The sequence below is a fragment of the Dreissena polymorpha genome, chromosome 3 (genome assembly GCF_020536995.1).
Source record: "Dreissena polymorpha isolate Duluth1 chromosome 3, UMN_Dpol_1.0, whole genome shotgun sequence".
In the NCBI taxonomy this organism is placed as follows: domain Eukaryota; kingdom Metazoa; phylum Mollusca; class Bivalvia; order Myida; family Dreissenidae; genus Dreissena; species Dreissena polymorpha.
This window is the reverse complement of record NC_068357.1, coordinates 117119785-117139784: the sequence shown is the minus strand read 5'-3', so window position 1 is coordinate 117139784 and position 20000 is coordinate 117119785. Positions and strand designations below refer to the sequence as shown.

General features: G+C 35.3%; 1 protein-coding gene across 1 annotated transcript; it reads right to left on the bottom strand.

The window, feature by feature from the left end:
- Positions 1-8505: 8505 nt before the first annotated feature.
- LOC127873619 (uncharacterized) lies at positions 8506-17540 on the bottom strand. The gene is made up of 9 exons (XM_052417495.1): positions 17465-17540; positions 16129-16311; positions 15075-15206; positions 13151-13294; positions 11786-11899; positions 11294-11383; positions 10507-10724; positions 9656-9914; positions 8506-9402 (listed from the first exon to the last, which is right to left on the bottom strand). Exons 1-9 carry the CDS (start codon positions 17502-17504, stop codon positions 9137-9139), a joined length of 1446 nt encoding a protein of 481 aa, XP_052273455.1. The 5' UTR covers positions 17505-17540; the 3' UTR covers positions 8506-9136.
- Positions 17541-20000: the final 2460 nt, after the last annotated feature.

The following is a 20000-nucleotide window of genomic DNA, read 5'->3' as shown; positions in this document are numbered from 1 at the left end:
CAATGCTCATTTAACCTGTTAATGAATAAGCCATCTTTTATTATGCATATACGTGTGCATTATTTAAAGAGTGTACTACCATAGCCATTGTTCAGCCAACGCGAAACTATGCGCATTGCTACGCTTATAGTTTTATGCAAATGGTCTTCATGATATCATTGCGGAAATCTACCATTATATAGCAAAGATGTTGCATAGCGTAGTCAACGCGATACTGCGCGATCTATTACACTTACTGGAACGTTTATGTTATCAAGGCGAACTGAGCAGCACTTCATGTGTATGCACGCCTGTTCAATTACTTAATCCACATCTTTGTCATTACAAAATGAGCGCTCCTTTGTGAAATGCCACACTTATCTTACAAATGTGTACATTTCAAACGATGTTGAGATCATCACTAATTAATAGCAAACACGTCAGCACACTACAATGTCACCGGTGTCCAGTTTCCGCTATTGCATTCAGTCATGGACCGACTGTACGATTTCGTATGGAAACCTTCGCTCCATGGTACCAAATCATTTACCCGTGCGGAAATGTCTGGCCCTCGTTCAACGCTAGATCCTCATGTACACCCATTTCAAAGACTGGCCCATGACTTTGCGGATGTTAACCACATTCTTGTTAATACAAACGGATATTAATTTCATATGATGATTTAATGATCAAATATCAAACAGATTTATATGTTCCCTGTAATAAAACTGACATCAAGAAGAAATTTGCCTGGCATGTGTGTAGTGATTCGGAATATTCAAAAGCTTGGGATATACATTTGTCATTGTTAGACGTACAGCGGTGTATAACTGCATGTTGCTAATATACTTCTTATAGTGTATTTGAAATGGCGCTTCATATTTAATAATACCACGACTTGTTCAGCCCAGACCATCGTAACAAGACTCCAATACATAATGCAAATATTCAAGATCGTCTTCGTACGGGCCTCATCCCTGACAACTCTATACTTGAATACAAATACTAGCGGAATTAACAAGACAACAGGAGCCTGCTTAAAGCGAATGTTTTGTCTTAAAAGCCAGGCAAAGACATATTAAGTGGAAGATAATACAATTCATTGGTTTTCATCAATAACTGCCTGTTTTCGTCTTAAAGCCCATAGTCTTTGATGTGCTGTTTTACATCAAAGTGGGAGACAAATGGTAAGGTAACGACTAAATATTAAGTTTAATACAAACAATGACGTCCAAACGATTAGTGCGATAATTGCTGTAATAATTATATCATTGAATATGACATTTTTGTAAATAAATACTTTTTAATTTTGATAAGAAATATCATCGGGACCATGGCGCCAACAAGCAACATTTAACCTTAGGGCTAGTGATCGTTTAAAATTCTAGTTGATTGATCAATTCACACGTGCGTCCATATGGTTGTATTTAGTAAGTGTTTTGTTTTGCCATATGGAGCTGTTTCGAAGGATAAAATATCATGACTGCAGCAAAGTGCAAAGTCCTTCAATAAATGTTATCAGAAAGTAAATCGGTCAAACAGTGGTGAAGCAGAAACACATTAGAAACGTTTTCATAAAGGTGCGTCTGGCAAGAGGCAATTTTTTTGTATAAGAGTTTGTCATTATTTATTGATGTTTTATATTAAAAGTGTATTATAAGGTTAGACATGAACGGCAATACTATTTATTAAACTTTATATGTAAGACATTAAAATTACAAGTTTTTCTTTTAGAGACAACGAATACAAAGTGAAATTAAGTCATATATGAATTTCCCAATTTCTTGGAGGGCAGTGTCAATGTGTGTTAACACTTACAGTTTATGGACCACCACAATTTTCAGAATCAAAATGTATTGATTGATAGGCTTTATCTCAACTATAGATTCTTATACTTGAGTTTTGAAAATTAAAGGTTTTTCCTTACTAAAATATGAGAGCAATTAATGTTTCTTTAAACAAAAACGTGTTTAAATACAACGACGAAAAGATAGCAATGCTCTATCCTCTATGTTGATTTTATAATTGGACAATATTAACATGATATTGATAGATTGTATTGACCGGTAACTCATTTGAATATTTCGTTTTTGTTAATATATTTTAAACTAATAACCCACACCCAGACACGTAAATGCATCGATGAAATCCTCACCATTCTACAGTAGATCGTGTCATACAATGCAACGTGCGCAGTATACAAACGTTTGGGATTGTTTCTATTTCGAATAATTAAACATATATGTTTGCTTGTAGAAAACATTATGTTATGCGAGATATGCAACACAGTATCTTAAGAGTGCTTAACAAAAATAGTAGTCGCGACTCATAACTTTGTTTGACGTAAAGAACGTTTTCATATTAAGCGTAATTGAGTGTGTGCATGTTTTATTTTTTATTGCAACTTGATGGACAGTACTTTCCAAGGCGATCCTGCTGTCTAATTTAGCCATGCTTTGACACACTTTTTATTTTGATAAACACTTCAAGAATGAACTAGTGTTTTCTAATATATCTAAAAGCTTCTGTTCTTTTGTTTTCGTTTTCGCATACTTTTGTTTTAGATTATAGCCGCCATAGCCGAGCAAGATTTGCGGCACGAATCTACAACACCGAATCATCAAAGCGCTCATTATTATTGTCAGTATGAATCAAGAACATATATTGAATGGCATACTTAACGCACAACCACTTCATTTGTATCGTTTAGTTCTACGCGATTAATATTAATTAATCCTGTGAAAGCATTAGTGCTCTTTACTAGTGTCACACGTAAGCTAACACGATCGTTTTTTTTTTTGCCGGCAAATTCATAATTTCACGTTTTCATGAGAAATAATTTTTTAAATACATTTCATTTATTTCGATTTTTTTAAATGCATAAGATGAAAAGCAACTCATTTTTTCAGATATCAACATTCCGGATTTTGTTCAAAGTCCATCATGTAAACTAATGATTCATAGTACAGTTTGTTTATACCTCTAAGTTGATATCGAAATTATACAAAGTTGCCTATGATTTTTATATAAATCAGTTAAGTAGGTTTTCCGTTGTAGTTGATAGGCAAAAAATCGATGTCAGTTAAAATCGATTTTCGATTGCATAATCGTTTTGTGAACACGAGGCCAGATAATTCGGAATCAAATATGAAGTCTTCATTTTCGGCAAAATGATTCTTATTCTACACACAAAACAATCCGATTTAGTATCGATGTTGGTAAAGTGTTGTACAGTGTAAGGTAAAAAAAAAGTAGCAAAAAATGTTTAAATCGTGTTTATCACATATTAGGCGCAAGTGTTCATGAGGTCATGGTGTAATTGTAAAAACGTATAAAACATATGGATGACCACCTAACATGCAGAGAAAAGGCGATTATATTTTTATTTGTTTATTTGTAAATAGGGGGCGAACCTGTATGGTCAAAAGAAAAAACCATTAATTTACCCATCGTTTTGTTATATGCCTGGCCCTACACATAAACTATATTTTTAAGTAACTAGATATATTTCTGATAAATATGGATATGTTGATTTTATGAAGATCGCCTTGACGAACAAACAAACTACAACTTTCTTGGAAAAGTGTTCTAAACTTAGGAGCGTGTGTCATTTGCTGTATTGATAATATGTAATAAAATATGTAGTCAAACGTTTCTTGATCAATACAAGAGTGCACATTTATGATTTAAAGTGTATTTATATTTAAAAGAACTTGTTACCTTACAATTTATATTTTGAATAGGTTTATATATATATATATATATATATATATATATCTGTCCCTAACTATTCTAAAACATAAAGTTGTTAATGAGACCAAAGCAGTTAACTTGAAATTAAATATGTGAATTAAATGGTGTGCTGTAAAAAAGTAAAACTAAGAATATGTTTGGCATATCATATCAACCTATTTTATGTGGAAAAGAGAAATTACTAATTAGTCTTATTTAGTAGTGATAAATAAACAATATAATCTTAAACATATTGTTTTCATTCAATCCTCTGTCGCAATTTGCAGCGCGCGACTTTCCAAGATGTATACGTATTGGACGCACATGGGTGACAATATTTCGCTGTATCCGTATTGGACGCACATGTGTGACAATATTTCGCTGTATCCGTATTGGACGCACATGGGTGACAATATTTCGCTGCATCCGTATTGGACGCACATGTGTGACAATATTTCGCTGTATCCGTATTGGACGCACATGTGTGACAATATTTCGCTGTATCCGTATTGGACGCACATGTGTGACAATATTTCGCTGTATCCGTATTGGACGCACATGTGTGACAATATTTCGCTGTATCCGTATTGGACGCACATGTGTGACAATATTTCGCTGTATCCGTATTGGACGCACATGTGTGACAATATTTCGCTGTATCCGTATTGGACGCACATGTGTGACAATATTTCGCTGTATCCGTATTGGACGCACATGTGTGACAATATTTCGCTGTATCCGTATTGGACGCACATGTGTGACAATATTTCGCTGTATCCGTATTGGACGCACATGTGTGACAATATTTCGCTGTATCCGTATTGGACGCACATGGGTGACAATATTTCGCTGTATCCGTATTGGACGCACATGGGTGACAATATTTCGCTGTATCCGTATTGGACGCACATGGGTGACAATATTTCGCTGTATCCGTATTGGACGCACATGGGTGACAATATTTCGCTGTATCCGTATTGGACGCACATGTGTGACAATATTTCGCTGTATCCGTATTGGAGGCACATGTGTGACAATATTTCGCTGTATCCGTATTGGACGCACATGGGTGACAATATTTCGCTGTATCCGTATTGGACGCACATGGGTGACAATATTTCGCTGTATCCGTATTGGACGCACATGTGTGACAATATTTCGCTGTATCCGTATTGGACGCACATGGGTGACAATATTTCGCTGTATCCGTATTGGACGCACATGTGTGACAATATTTCGCTGTATCCGTATTGGACGCACATGGGTGACAATATTTCGCTGTATCCGTATTGGAGGCACATGTGTGACAATATTTCGCTGTATCCGTATTGGACGCACATGTGTGACAATATTTCGCTGTATCCGTATTGGAGGCACATGGGTGACAATATTTCGCTGTATCCGTATTGGACGCACATGTGTGACAATATTTCGCTGTATCCGTATTGGACGCACATGGGTGACAATATTTCGCTGTATCCGTATTGGACGCACATGTGTGACAATATTTCGCGCTTAACGCTCCGAGTTTCAACGACGATTCAAGATGTATCCGTATTGGACGCACATGTGTGACAATATTTCGCGCTTAACGCTCCGAGTTTCAACGACGATTCCAATTATTTCTGAGTCACCTGTGAACTTATCTTTCAAGAAAAATCGGTAAAAATACCGCATCCTATGTTGGCATAGAGGTTACATTTACTCCTTTTTCTTTTAAATTGCACTCCTCGTTTTTTCTATCTCATGGCCTCGACTTAGTAACTCGAGGCCACGACTTACTAGCTCGAGTTACTATGTGGAGGCCACGACATAGAAAAAAGAGGAGTGTAAAACTTAAAAAAAGAGGAGTGCAGTTAAAAAAGAGCGGTGCAGTTAATAAAGGAGGGGCGCATTAAACAAAAGAGGAGCGAATTTTAGCTATCTAGATGGAACGAGTTAGTCAGCAAATTAAATTTTGCGTAACATGTGCAAATATTCTGCACGCATATATATAGCTGGTCAAAGCGGGCTTTTACTGTGATGATTACTTCCCTTTGTATAAAGATCCCCATGGACGAACTAACGATCAACTCGTTTCTGTCGGCCATGATGATCATGTGTAAAAATTAAATTGACATAACAAACAATTTGATTGGCTGACTAACTCATTGCCACGAGTTAGTTAGTCGTGGTCTCGAGTTACTAATAGACAAAAGAGGAGTGCACTTACAAAACGAGGAGTGAATGTCACCTCTATTTCACCGTAGCATCCTTTTGCAGATTTGCCCAAACGAGGTTAAGTAATAAATATGCTTACAGTAACTTTCCAGATATTCTACAAGGGAAAAGTTCTGGAGAAACAAAGTTAAACGGTGAACTTGTTCACAGATGGTCCAAATAACAATTTTCCAAATTTGTGTCACAGACATATTAAAACATATTAAAACGTCGTCAACCAGTGCAATAATTTCCTACAACGTAAATCCATTTTAATGTAAATACACCATATGTTCCTATGTTATACAATGGTGCTGTATAAGCTATATCTCCGGAGTAAGGATCCTTGGACAACACTCGCTCCTTTTTTCCATGCTCTTAGGATGAGGGAACTCTGAGGTAAAACAAGAGTCCTGCTGAAGACAGAAGTACAAGCCACTTTCCATTGGTCAGAAATCTCTAAATTTATAGCTTTGAGGTCTAATTAGTTTTGATGATGATGATGATGATGATGATGATGATGATGATGATGATGATGATGATGATGATGATGATGATGATGATAATGATAATGATGATGATGATGATGATGATGATGATGATGATGATGATGATGATGATGATGATGATGATGATGATGATGATGATGATATTGATGATGATGATGATGATGATGATGATGATGATGATGATGATGATGATGATGATGATCATCATCATCATTTCAATGTCATTATCGTTTCGGCCAATTAGGCCTTACTGTTCGTTTACTAAAGCTACCACTTGATTTGATTTGAAACTAAATATGCGTTTTAAAAAGTATTTAAAGATTAAGTAGAAAACAAACGTTTGTGTTCAAGTAAAAATTATTGTTTCACCAAATACAACTTTTTAGAATATTAAGATCGACCATTAAGGTCGCCATATCGTAGTGGATATTGTGTCAACCTAGTGACCGGGATTTCAGGGTGCGATCCACACTGTGGAAGCGTTCCTCTGCTCTCCGCCAGAGACACCAAGTACTGGTTCTAGTAAACCGTTCATCTTAGACATAAAACAATTCGTTTGATTCACTTGAGCTTATTGGCATAATTATATATTAATATCAGAGCGCTCTAATCAAAATCCTTCTCTAGCACCACTCATCATATCCGTCGTCGCCAGGCTTTGTTACATATTTCATGGTTCTAGCTTCTATGGTGGATTCTTAATCCCCACACGATACCATTGTTTCATTTTCAAAATATTGCCTTCGTTTGTTTTTTTTTTATTTTTTTAAACGGTTGTTGTAAGCTGGTTATACTTTTTTGAAAAACAATGTTGATAAACCATAACAAAATGACTTAATAGTAAAACAAAATACCCTTCGTTGTTTCTTCAAATTTATTTGTTCATGAAGACTACACACATAATTTTTTGTTCAACACATTGCTTTTACGGTTAAAAAAAGAACTTAAATCATAACTTTATTTTGTACAGTATACAGTATTAACGAAATTTAAATCCCACTGAAATATTCCCATCTGTCAAATTGTTCATCATTACCCATGTAAACATACACACATACTACGTATGTATATAAGTATATTAAATCCGACTTCGTTATAAATTCCAAAACTTTCATCGCTTCACAGAAGTTAAAATTATTGTACTCTTCATTCTGTATATCTTATATGTATATATTTAAATTTACTCATTAAATAATTATTATTGTACTTCCATGAAATTTTGATTTTAAACGAGCGTTTCTGAATTAGGCGGGTCCTCTTGAATCGGAATGAACATGAAGTTTGATTTTGGAAACTGTTTGAGCGAATGCATTGACCATTCTTGACGACAAATAGCATTTATCATGCTTTTTAAGACACCCAGCTTTAGATTGCATTTAGGTAAAAACCAAAAACGTGGTGTTGCCTAAAATATAAAAACAGTTGTCTCTAAATAACTTGAGTTTTGATGAAGAAACTACATTAGACGTTGAACAATATGAAAAAAAAAATAAAAAATCGCTTTACATGAGACGCGTGTGGATAATTGTTATTCTTTTTAGTTTCATAACATGTACATGTAAATAATCAAGCGGTTGATGTTTATCAAATAATGAAATGTGCCTCATCAATGGTATAGTTCATTTTGCAAACATTTCGCTATTTTCAGTTTCGAGATGACCGTGATAAAATTATTCATAACGCTTGATTGCATGGTATTATATTATTTTATATAAATATGTTATTTTCAGAAAATATGTTATATAAGTATATATTGTATGTACAATTCGTAAAGTTGACGTATTATAAAAAAAATTAACTATGAAGTTTTAACATTGTGTGATTCTGATTAAAGCATGCATTAATACCAAACAGTAAAATACCATTTACAGTAAAACTTCGATAACGTGAGGTAGCACAGGACTGACCAAGATGCTCGAGCAATCGCAGGTTTCGAGTAATCCGTGGTATTATTTGTTTTCACTGTTTCTGTTGGTGATTCTTAAATTCTGACCGCAAACGCTTTATTTACATGTAAGACCGTGCTTGGAAAAAGGCTTTGTAAAAATCGCTTAAGGTTACAGTATACTTAACTAAACAATAAGAATGATCGTTCATTTATTTAATTTAATCAACACACACACACAACACATATATAATCAAAACTATTCAATCAATATTCAATGTACAATACATGTAGCATATTTAAAATAGCACGCAAGGTACGAACGTGCGCATTAAAAAAACACGAAAAACAACATGATCACTACACGGTTTGTAATTACGAACATTCGTCTGAAAAAAATTCGTTGATTCTGCTTAGTCTAGGTTTTTTATTTAATTGGTAACTCAACTTTTTGTTTCAACTAAAGTCCATTTGAGTATTTAGATCAAAGCCAAATGTTGATCCATCAAAATGTTTAACAACATAATAGCAAGTTGGGAGTATGTACTTCAATGAAGAAACTTTGGTTGACGTTTATATTGCAAAAATACTTTTTAAACTTGAAACCAGTCGTTGACGAGCTGAATTAGTTAGCAAGTTTACGTAAAGTATAACCTTCGTTTGCTTCAACATCCCTGTCCATGATTGCTCCCCTCAACCTAAATATTATATAAATAAGTAAAAAACGGAAATTACTACAAAACATTTACCTTCTTTCATTAATATGTCGCTTGTGTTTAATGTCCTGATACTAATTAATTACCACCGAGAGAAAGATGCTCTCGTTAGAGCATCAATGGAACAACCGTGCCGTTAATGAACATAATGATGTGCCGACCTCGTGGTACATCTGCGCATAATCCTTCACCTTATACATCTTGCACACTTGAATCGAACTGAATGTCACGAGCGCGCATGCATTGTTCTGTCGACAGGAACTGACGCATGACAATAATGACGCAGCAAACTTGGTCAATACTGCTGTAGAATTGTACGTTGTGTCATCAAAACGTTCGTAGTGGCTGCTTACAAAGGTTGGCTGCGTTTTTCTGTCCTCAACTGAAAATGAAAACAAAAATCCATATATACATCAATTAATAAACACTAATTTACCATGCATTTTCGGTCATGGTGTGTGATTCTAGCGCGTGTATGTATGCGTGTGCGTAAGTGTGTACGTGCGCTCGAACGTAGGTATGAATGTAATTTAATCGTAATGTGAAGTTTCATGAAAAGAATAACACTTATTGGATACTTGGGCCTAAAAATCATAATCAGAGAAATACCCAATTCTCAAAAATTTCATCTCCACCTTGAATCAGAGTGGACATAATCCTAAATATCATCTCCCCTTCCTTAGCTCCTTGACTGTAACTTCCGTTGTCCATCGAGTCCGCGATGCAGACAAACGCCCCGAGATAAGTTGGGTGCCACATCCTCAGCGTTGAGCCGTTAAACGCAGTCACAACACCTCCATAAGAACAAGTGGGTCTTGGAATGAGAGAGTTTGTCATCGCACTGCCCACCGTCTCAAACAGGAATCCTTCATTCGGCCCTGTTGTCACTTTTATCTTAAATGCGGAAACAAAATTCTATACAACTGAGCATGTCAACATGTGTAGGTGCATTTAATACAATCTGACGGTATGTTTGTTAAACGATTAAAAACTCGTGTACGCTTTAATGAAATTGTTTCTAAACACCTTTCAGGAATTGTGAGCAAGTTTATCCCGCGAACCAAGTCCAACATTTGGTCATCAAAGAGACGGTCTTTGAACTAGTAAATTTAACATATTAAATCTAGGATTATTTATGTTACCATGAGGTGTGTGCAAACAAACAAAAAAGAAACATTTGCTGCATCATTTATATACAACATGATTTGGATGGAGTGTTCCTTTTTCCTCCAAAACATTTGATGTCAATGTTCTCTTTCACTACTACTATAAAGAAAAATCAATGTTTTACTGGATTCTTCTAGTCACTCCTGGGTCGTGAGTTTGTATACCTCTTTTGTGTTTGTAATGATTGATTACAATATAACCTGTATTTTATGTACTGAATCATTCATTATGAAACTGTAAAGTGTGCACTCATATAATACTATACACAAGTTTTGTTTGTTACAGAAATGTTTTTAAGAATAGTATATTATATTCATACCAATGCATATATCAACAAATTATTCAAATCCACGCGTGTTTCCGGGACGTTTATCTCCACCGCAGAACCAGAAAAACTGTTGTTAAACGCAATTGTCTGGCTGAACACGTCTGAATCCGTGACGTCACACCAAGCTATGACGTCAACGTCTGCAGAACTCGCTGTTGCAGGCCATCGAATTAATCCCCAGCCATCATGTCGCGTGAACAACACATTTCCTTTAAAATATTGTTCTATAATTATTATAGGTACGCTATCATTATATTTACCATGTTTACACAAACGAAACAATAATTCTACCGGTATAAGTGTCATTTATCTATGCATATATTATGAACAATATACATGATAATAAAAGTTAGTAACATGTACAATACGTTTATAATTTTGTATATGCATATTATTCTACACAAAGTCCAATGTAACTTTTCGAAAAAGTGAATTGCGCGATTTCCATAAGTTTTCAATGGCTGTTCTACCCTAATGATTTCAACATAACTACAGAATATTTGTTTGCTTTTAACATGTGTGCGATAATCAATCAGAGTCGCCGTGGTGCAATGGGTATGGTGTCCGCCTAGCGACCGGGAGGTCACGTGTTCGATCCCCACTGTTGGAACGTTCTTTAGATCTTCCCCAAAGGCACCTAGTACTGGTTCTAGGCACATGAAACGAACTCGAGAGGGTTTCAATTAAGTACTTAAGTACAAAGTACTTAAGATTCATTCGAGCTAAACAAAATAGGTTTAAACTAAACGTTAATCAATCACGATGCAGAGCCACTGACCCCCAGATGGCGCCCATATTCGAACCGTGACGTCATTGAAGCCGAACTTCAGACCACTTGTTCCACTGCATTTGTTGTACAAGGTTGTCCCTGTGGGTAGTACATTTAGATGAGTATGCCTTTTACGTCCACCAAACGCAATCTTATTTTTGATATAACAGTTGGAAATTGTAAAGTGCATAAATACACTTTGGAAACTCGTGTTCAGAAATGTGTCAAATTGGGCAGAAAACCCATCTATAATTTGAGTTTTTAAATAATTTTTTGTTAAACCGCTGACAGGCAATAACAGTAACAACATATAAGTGTATGAGCTTTTTTGGTTTTCCGACTACCGACGACAGTAAAACAAGACCTGTGACTGATCGTAGGAATCACTATAAGCTTCTTCTTTAATTACATACTGTTAATAAACGTTTTATAACCGATGATTAAACTATTCGTGGTATTCATTTAAAAGATAAAGTTTCAAATTTTGTCTACAGCATATACCCTGGGCATCGGTATAGTACCCGGCATCTAGTCCGTCGGTAAGATGCGCTCGAACCTTCACGATGTCGGGGTACTTTGATATCTGGTGGTGAAGCTCTAAGAACGTCTCGTTGACTGATAACAAGATCGTCACAACATGAATATGTTCAGTTTACAAACATAAAATGCTTAAAACATTAGTCCATTGCGAAGATACAAACATAAGAAATAAGCAACATATTTGCATACTGCCCTTAATAAAAGTAAGACGAGAAAGTTAAATTAATAAAAAGATAGTTGTCACATGATTTGCTATGTGCAGTTGTTGAATACGTATGTAGTTATCACTATGTGTGCAATGAATCTCCTAGTTCAAATCCAAACGTATGTTATATTCAAACTATGCTGTTGTAAAAATTCAAGAGATCTTTATATCCTTAGGTCGTTGTGGACAAAACATTGAAAACGTATGTCATTACAAGCATAGTATATAAAGAAAATTTAAATGATTGAAAAATAAAACGGTGTGTCTAAATGAATTCCTGAAAAAGTATCGATAATTCATCTTCATTTACGTTTAAGATAATAGTAATAATTATGGGATAAACACTACTATAGCGAGACGGGAGAGACATCAGAAATTAAAAATATATTTTTATCGTGTTTGAAATATTGAAGTTGCTTCTTACGCTCAATCACGTAGCAAATCAAGATTGGGCTTACATGTTTAGATGTATTAGTTTCTTAAAACGTTTCACACGCATCTTCAATACATATATAATGTTGAATTCATCACCCATTAAAACGAAATCACTGGATGTCATCCTGACGCTTCAAAAAGAGATGACAATCAAGTGTCTTCTTCGTTAATACAACTATGACTTGAACATCATTTAACTAGTGAATACAACTATGACTTGAACATCATTTAACTAGTTCTCTTCGTGAATACAACTATGACTTGAACATCATTTAACTAGTTCCTTCCATAAAGGTGTCAAAATATAAACCCCTAAGAATGTGTTCCTGTTGTTAAAATGTTTCTTACTAAGTTAAATCCCCAGCCACCTCATTGGTAAGAAGAAGATACTATAAAACAATAATATAATAAACGAAACCACTGGCGACAGCAATCAGTGCGTATTAAAGGCCTTATTTACATAACAACGACTTTCGATTGGAGTTTATTCAGTCAACTTTATAAGTTGTTTTCTTAAATGAGATGATGCAGAATATCCATTTTAAACTCAGGCTTTTAGAAATGAACTGTTATTAAATATTCAATCAATTCATAGGATTATGTCGAATTCGTCTTGGACTTCAAAAAAATCAATATATATTATCAACATACAAAGAAAAGGGTTATACAACGCCATGTTAACATACGATATTGGGATCCGGCCTTCATGAAAACAGCACTCGAAGTCACGTAACAAGGGACCGGAAGCTCTGTTTCCAGCCAGCAGCGCACCCGTACGTTTACCTTTCTGGACGTTTGCATGTTAGGTCCAAACCAATATGGCCAATGTCCTTTAATGTAAAAAGGAAGTTGAACGCTGATTTATTCAAACAAATCAATTGATACACTTTGTTGTAATAAGTTAAGCTATAGGTGTACAATGAAATACTTAACGACGATATTTTACTTACAATCATTTTACAATCAGAACTATTTGCATCTAGAATTTATTACGCAGTCTTAGTGGTCTAAGTCAACTGACTTGAATGTATGTACAGATTGGTTCGCCACTGCTGTCGAGATCCCGACTACAATGTTTACTCAATATATGAGCCTCGCTCATGGAAAATGGGGTTTTACGCATGCGCGAGATGTGTCGCCCCAGACTAGCTCGTGCAGTTCGCAAAGGGTAATCAGGGACGACTCTTCCGCCTAAACTGGAATTTCGCTTTGTATTGTTTCACAATAACTGGATCAAAATTGTTGAAAAAAATAATCAAATACTTCAAAACATAGTAATTCATGTAAACGCTTACGAAATAAAAAAGCAATCAATATTCACGGTCGACTGAACTCATGGTAAAGAGAACGCTCTTAAAACATTCATTGGGGCGAGAGTAAAGTGGTGCAAACATTACGACATGACCGACACAGACATAGGTGATGTTTGATTTGGAAATTGATCATCAGAATATGAAATAGAACGCTTACTATCGCTTTCAGATCGATGTATTATTATTGATAAGACTTGCGACAATGATGATGGAAGCGGTCCGTTTGGAGATTGTATCATTGTGCCATTTGCGTAATGCAATAATCATGTAATACTTGGCATAGTAAAGTAAATGAACACTCATGTTTGCAGAATTGGTAATTTCAGAAGTGTAAAAGTCGGCATGTCAACAGAAACAATTGCATTAACATTGTTTAGATAAAACTTAAATACATAAATCTTGCCTTCATTTTCAATAAATTTGAGACTTACTTACCGGAATCGAAAATTGCAGAGTTCATGTATTCATGAGTATGTGCAGGCCATACCATAACAATTTGTATGCTAAATCACAATATATTTCAGCTTCGCTCTGGGAATACGGGGTTTAATGCATGTGTCGTCTCATTATAGCCTTTGCTGTCGGTACAAGCTAATCAGGGACGAAGCTTTTGAATTTCGATAATTAGATTTTTATTGTAACGCATAATACTATACATGTGCAAAGTATCGTCCCGGATTAGCCTGTTCTGACTGCACGTTGTTATATATGATATGGGCCGTGCCCTGGGAAACGGTGGTTAAGTGCATGTGCGTAAAGTGGCGTCCCAGATTAGCCTGTGCAACTTGAACGTTACCATCTAATGGTCGAAAAGCGTGTTTATCATTCAGATATTCAACTTATACATAAATATTTAGGGTCATGTATAAGTTGAAAGAATTTTTCTTGATCTTTTCATAAATCACACCGACAAATACCCCATTGTAAAAGTATTATTTGTTACAAATGTCAACATTCCACGTAGAAACATTGGGTATGTCGGTGCCCGCGCAATGTTTTGAAAATGTGTTTTACTTACAAAAATCCCCGTTATAAATGGCTGATTTTATACACAACTATTGTGTTTTTTTGCATTTGCATAACACAATGTTATCAGTGCTTTTGCTACGGAATAAAAAAGAAACATGAACAACAAAGTTCACCAAAATCATCCGAAATATCGTGTAATCTAAGCATAGGTGAGGTGTTTGTTTGTGGAGGTTTCGAATGCTTTGTAAAGTGATTAAGTGGGCTAAGCAATCGCCTTCCTCGTAAGATGTTATTTCATGAACTCGCTTACATACATGTCTAGCTGTACCTGTGTTTATTCCAGAGCCCACTGCATAATGGTTGTTTTTATTTGGTAAGAACACGACCACGTCGATGTCGTTGTATATGTATATGGCGCCACCATAGGTTTCATTGTGGTCATCATCCCGTTCTCCGTTTCCTAGTTAAAGTCAGGACCAATAATAGTAGTACCATTAAACATTTTAATGGAAATTTCCATTATCTGACTCGACATGTCTGGCCATTCATGTTGATGGCAAACGACCGTTTTAACGAGTTCAGAAACGCTCGCTGCCCGTGGAATCTATTAAATTTTTGAGGAAATACGCAATAAACTTATGGAAAAGTCATGTTATGTATTTGTTTTTGAGGCAGTCAATACAAGGCGTTGTGAATATTAGATTCGTTGGTCCAACAAATTAATTACATTGAAAATACATGTTTATGTTGGAGTTAGTCAACGTTTACTTGTACATGAAAAGTATCATTTTTCCTGAAAAATAAACTTGCACTCATGCCTTGGATATAAATCTTGTATGCGCGAGAAATGTAGCTATTGCTTTGTTTTCCGTACCTATTGCGTTAAATAAAAATCTCTAACTATATTAGAAAATAGAAATTAAAAAACTGCATTTACTAAACCTTCGAGATGATTTAAAAAATGTGACTCTTTCATTTTATCTGAATCTTTGAATGCATAAGAAATTACTATAAATCCTTTAATCTGTACAAGTCGCCATGAATATACATTTTTGTACAGCACAACACATTCACATATTTTCTTGAATATGAAATCTTCATCATTAAGTGTTATTCTTAAATGCATACGAAATGCATCAAAATCCTTAATATGCACGTATAGCCTTGAATATTATGTTTGACTTCATGAGAAATGCACACATTGCCATGAATATCGATTATTGATTAATTAAGAGATGTATCAATTGCCTTTTTTGTAATTCACCACATATTTCCTTTGCTATGAATGCTTGCTTATTCAATAGATGAACCTATTGCCTTGAATGTATTTGTTTTTGCACATATTACATTTAATATACTAATTGATAATGTAAGAGATATACCTATTGCCTTGAATATAAATCCTAGATTGGGTTCCTCGACAGACTTCACCTGGACGTCTACGAGGCGCGGTACCTGGCCCAGTCCATGCGGTATCGGAAGGGTGCAGTTATTTGACTGCGCCTCTAGCGGCAACCAGCCGCTGTCAAACTGGGGCAGTCCACTGAACGCATCAACCACTGTGACTACAATGCGTCGAAAAAGAACATACCGAAATGCCATGGTCTGGAGCTTATTTGCTTTGTCTAGTAGATTGCATGAATTATTTTTGAATTGACTTACTAGTTTTTAAAAAGAAAAAAATCTACAAGTGTTTGTAAAGCACAGTAAAATGATGTATGTTACTTTCAAAAGCATATTGATGTTTTTCTTGTCAATGAGTTATGTGCAATCGTACACACAAAAAAATGGTCACCATATAGGACAAGTGTGTTTCCTCCGGGCAATCGTGTTTCCTCACAGCATGAGACCACATCAAAATTGAATAACGTTAAAACAAAACAGCTGAAAATTGCAGCTATGATTCAAACAATCATCCAAACTTTCGCAAGTCTAGAAAGCACAATTGGTTGGAGTGCTGGGACACACTCTGGGTCTACATAGAATGCTGCCTCTGGCCCGGAAAGAACATCATAAACCTCGAAACACACACACGCACGCGCGCGCGCGCACACGCACACACACACACACACACACACACACACACACACATACACACACGCACGCACACGTATAACACGCTGTCCCCGTGTTGCTAAATATAAAATTTAAAACAAAATGTATCGACTCATGTTTCAAGTTTCACGTTACTTGATAACGTTTTTTGTTGGTTCCGCATAAGGTTTGCTTTTAATTATTAAATGAAATACTTATGGTATTTTTCGAGCTGTGCAGCTTTGATTAATAATAAATACATTGTTGAAATTATGATCACGGATTAATAAAGCATCGATATATTATCGCGATAAGACATTTTCTGTTTATAATAATACGGTGGCTTTGTTCCCTATTTGCCATCTTTCCTTTTCAAATAAGGATTTGCTTCATCAAAATGATGATTTTTATTTCAAGCTTGTGGAAAAATATAATAACATGTTTAAAATGGTACAACAATGAAATTGCAATCAAAATGGATATATATGTATTATAAAAAATAAGGACGTAATTAATTGCGCTGAGACCACCGGGATATTATCTGATCTTTGCGCGGAGGATGATATTCGTATTGAAAGAAAAGCGTTTAACACATTCAAAATGAAGCTTTATAATATAGATAATTCATGAAAATGTGAATTTATAAATATAAATACATATATATTTATATATATATAAACTTACCCACGTACAGACCTATGATAAGCTGAGCTAAACGCATCATATCCGTGGCTGTGGCTCCAATTATTTGTCGCAAATGAAAACGTCTTGTGGATAAACATTCATTTATACATTAGTAATCAAGAAGGTTGTCCAAACATAGACGAACAAAAGCATCCTCTCAAACACCCTTGTGCGCTCTAGCACTGAATCAATACAGCACAAAGAGTCAGGTATTTTCCCATAAAACAAATATTCGAAAACAGCTTACATTACAAATTAGCGTGCATTGATCATCCTCTCATGTTTACTAATAGCAGATGAATAACAAATACGTTAAATTGGGATCTTCTGGATCAATCAATGTGCTCAATGATACTAGCTTAAATGAGCGTAATTGATACTGACAAACTAAACGTCATAACTTGTTTGATTTAATGTTAAGCTTGAAAACATTGACATGGCACTCTTAAAATCCATTTGCATAAAATTGTACGCATGGATTGTTTCCTATATTTGCTTTCGATTTTGTTCGTCCACGTTCAGCGCGACTTAAATGAGACCATAAGGCCACGACTTTTATATTTGTTGGTTTACAAAACCGCCGACCCTAATTTTTGGAAAATGGGAAAAAAAATAAAATCGGAAAATCGTCTTTTTTTTATATATTTTATTCCCGACCGCACTGAAAAACGAGCGAAACGAGAAAAAAAACCGATCCGGTTTGAGTACGGTTGCGAATAAAATCAAGTAAGTACAATCAACGATTGGTTCACATATATTACAGAGATCGGGATATTTTTCAATGTGACACAGTATGTACCAGTCCTTTTATGGGCACTTCTCAAAATTTATTTAATTACAGACAATAGGAAAATCAGCGTCAGTAAAATGTCGACCGCATCAAAATTTATTTCCGAGTCTGTGACGCAACTATATTGTTTAACATGTTTATTATATTAAACATACCCGATATTATAGTAGATAAAAAGTATTACCTTGCAATTTGATAATTAGTATAAATAATCCAATAAAACACTGCCATTATTTACGATATATGTGTTTAGGAATTTTGTAAACACGTCCGCCATAGTTTATAGGAACTGTACAGAAAGTTTGGAAATCGGAACAAATCGGTATATCTCGGAAAATCATTGATAAATGTATTTGTCGTTTTAATGTTTAGGGCCGAGTAATTTCGGCAAATCGGAACTCAACTTGCGTATTAAAAATACTAGCTCAATTAACCGTTAAACTCCGCCTCCGTTCTCTGCAAAAGATTCGAAGGCGGAGCTATGCACGTGCTATTATTAAATTGGAGGATTGCAATTGAGAAACAAACGCACGATTGGTTCGGCATGTTGATTGCTAGACAAAGGAAGCCAATTTTGTCGGCGCGAAATTTGTCGCTTTATTGCTTCAGACAGCAAGCGGCTTTCCTTTGATGACGTCAAACTGTCAATTCACACAGACTGCACATTTTCGGAAGACTTTAACTGGCTCCTTGTTTACAATTCCAGTAAAAACACTTGCTAACATTAAACTTTGGATTAAATTATCAAAATAAAGCAAAAGCCAAGTTGACAAATATGATTGTATTAATTCGCGTCAGTTTAATAAAGACGTGTTGCGTTGTAAATCAACGAGTTTTCATGACAACAACAACTTTAACAAACATTACCGCGACGACGCGGGGATCGATCTACCTCGATTTTTTTCATGGACGATGTCATAAGTCCAAAAGGAGCAAACACATACTTTGTGTATGAGTAGTTTATCTTATATAAGATTTATGCAACGGGCATCGCATTGCGTAATGGTGCGCATCGAATTACGGAAATGAAGCGCAGTTTTTCGTTTTAATGGGAGAAGAACGCATGTCATTTAATGGAGTGTTTAAAATTGCCTGATGTTACAAAAGGTGCTTTTAGGTGACTCATTTCATTTGAAGATATAGATGTGTTTCATTGCATAATTAGATTTTTCGTCTCTGTGTTAAGGTTATAAAAGATATGATGTCTTTGTTCTGATGTTATTAGTATTAACTTATTTTTCCAATGTTTTTTTTTTTTTTTTTTTTTTCGACCGCCCGATGGACCATTTTCAAAATTATTTTTGTAAACCAATAAAAAAAAAAGTCGTGGCCTAACAGTTTACTTAGTGGGATACTCTTCATTGCATTTTTATCGCGTCCGGTATGGAAAGAGATGTAGGAAATAAATGTATTATTCGTATCGGTTCTCCAAATCATATTAGTAGTGTTCTGAGAAAACTTGGCATAATGCATGTGCGTTAAGTGTCGTCCCAGATTAGCCTGTGCAGTCCGCACAAGCTAACCAGGGACGACACTTTCCGCCTAAACTAGATTTTCGGTAAAGAGGGACTTCCTTGAAACTAAAAATACCATAAAAGCGTAAAGTGTCGTCCCTGATTAGCCTGTGCGGACTGCACAGGCTAATCTGGAACGACACTTTACGCACATGCATTATGCCCAGTTTTCTCAGAACACGACACAAATATTGGCGATCCATACATTTTGTTTTTACTCCGTTTTTTATTA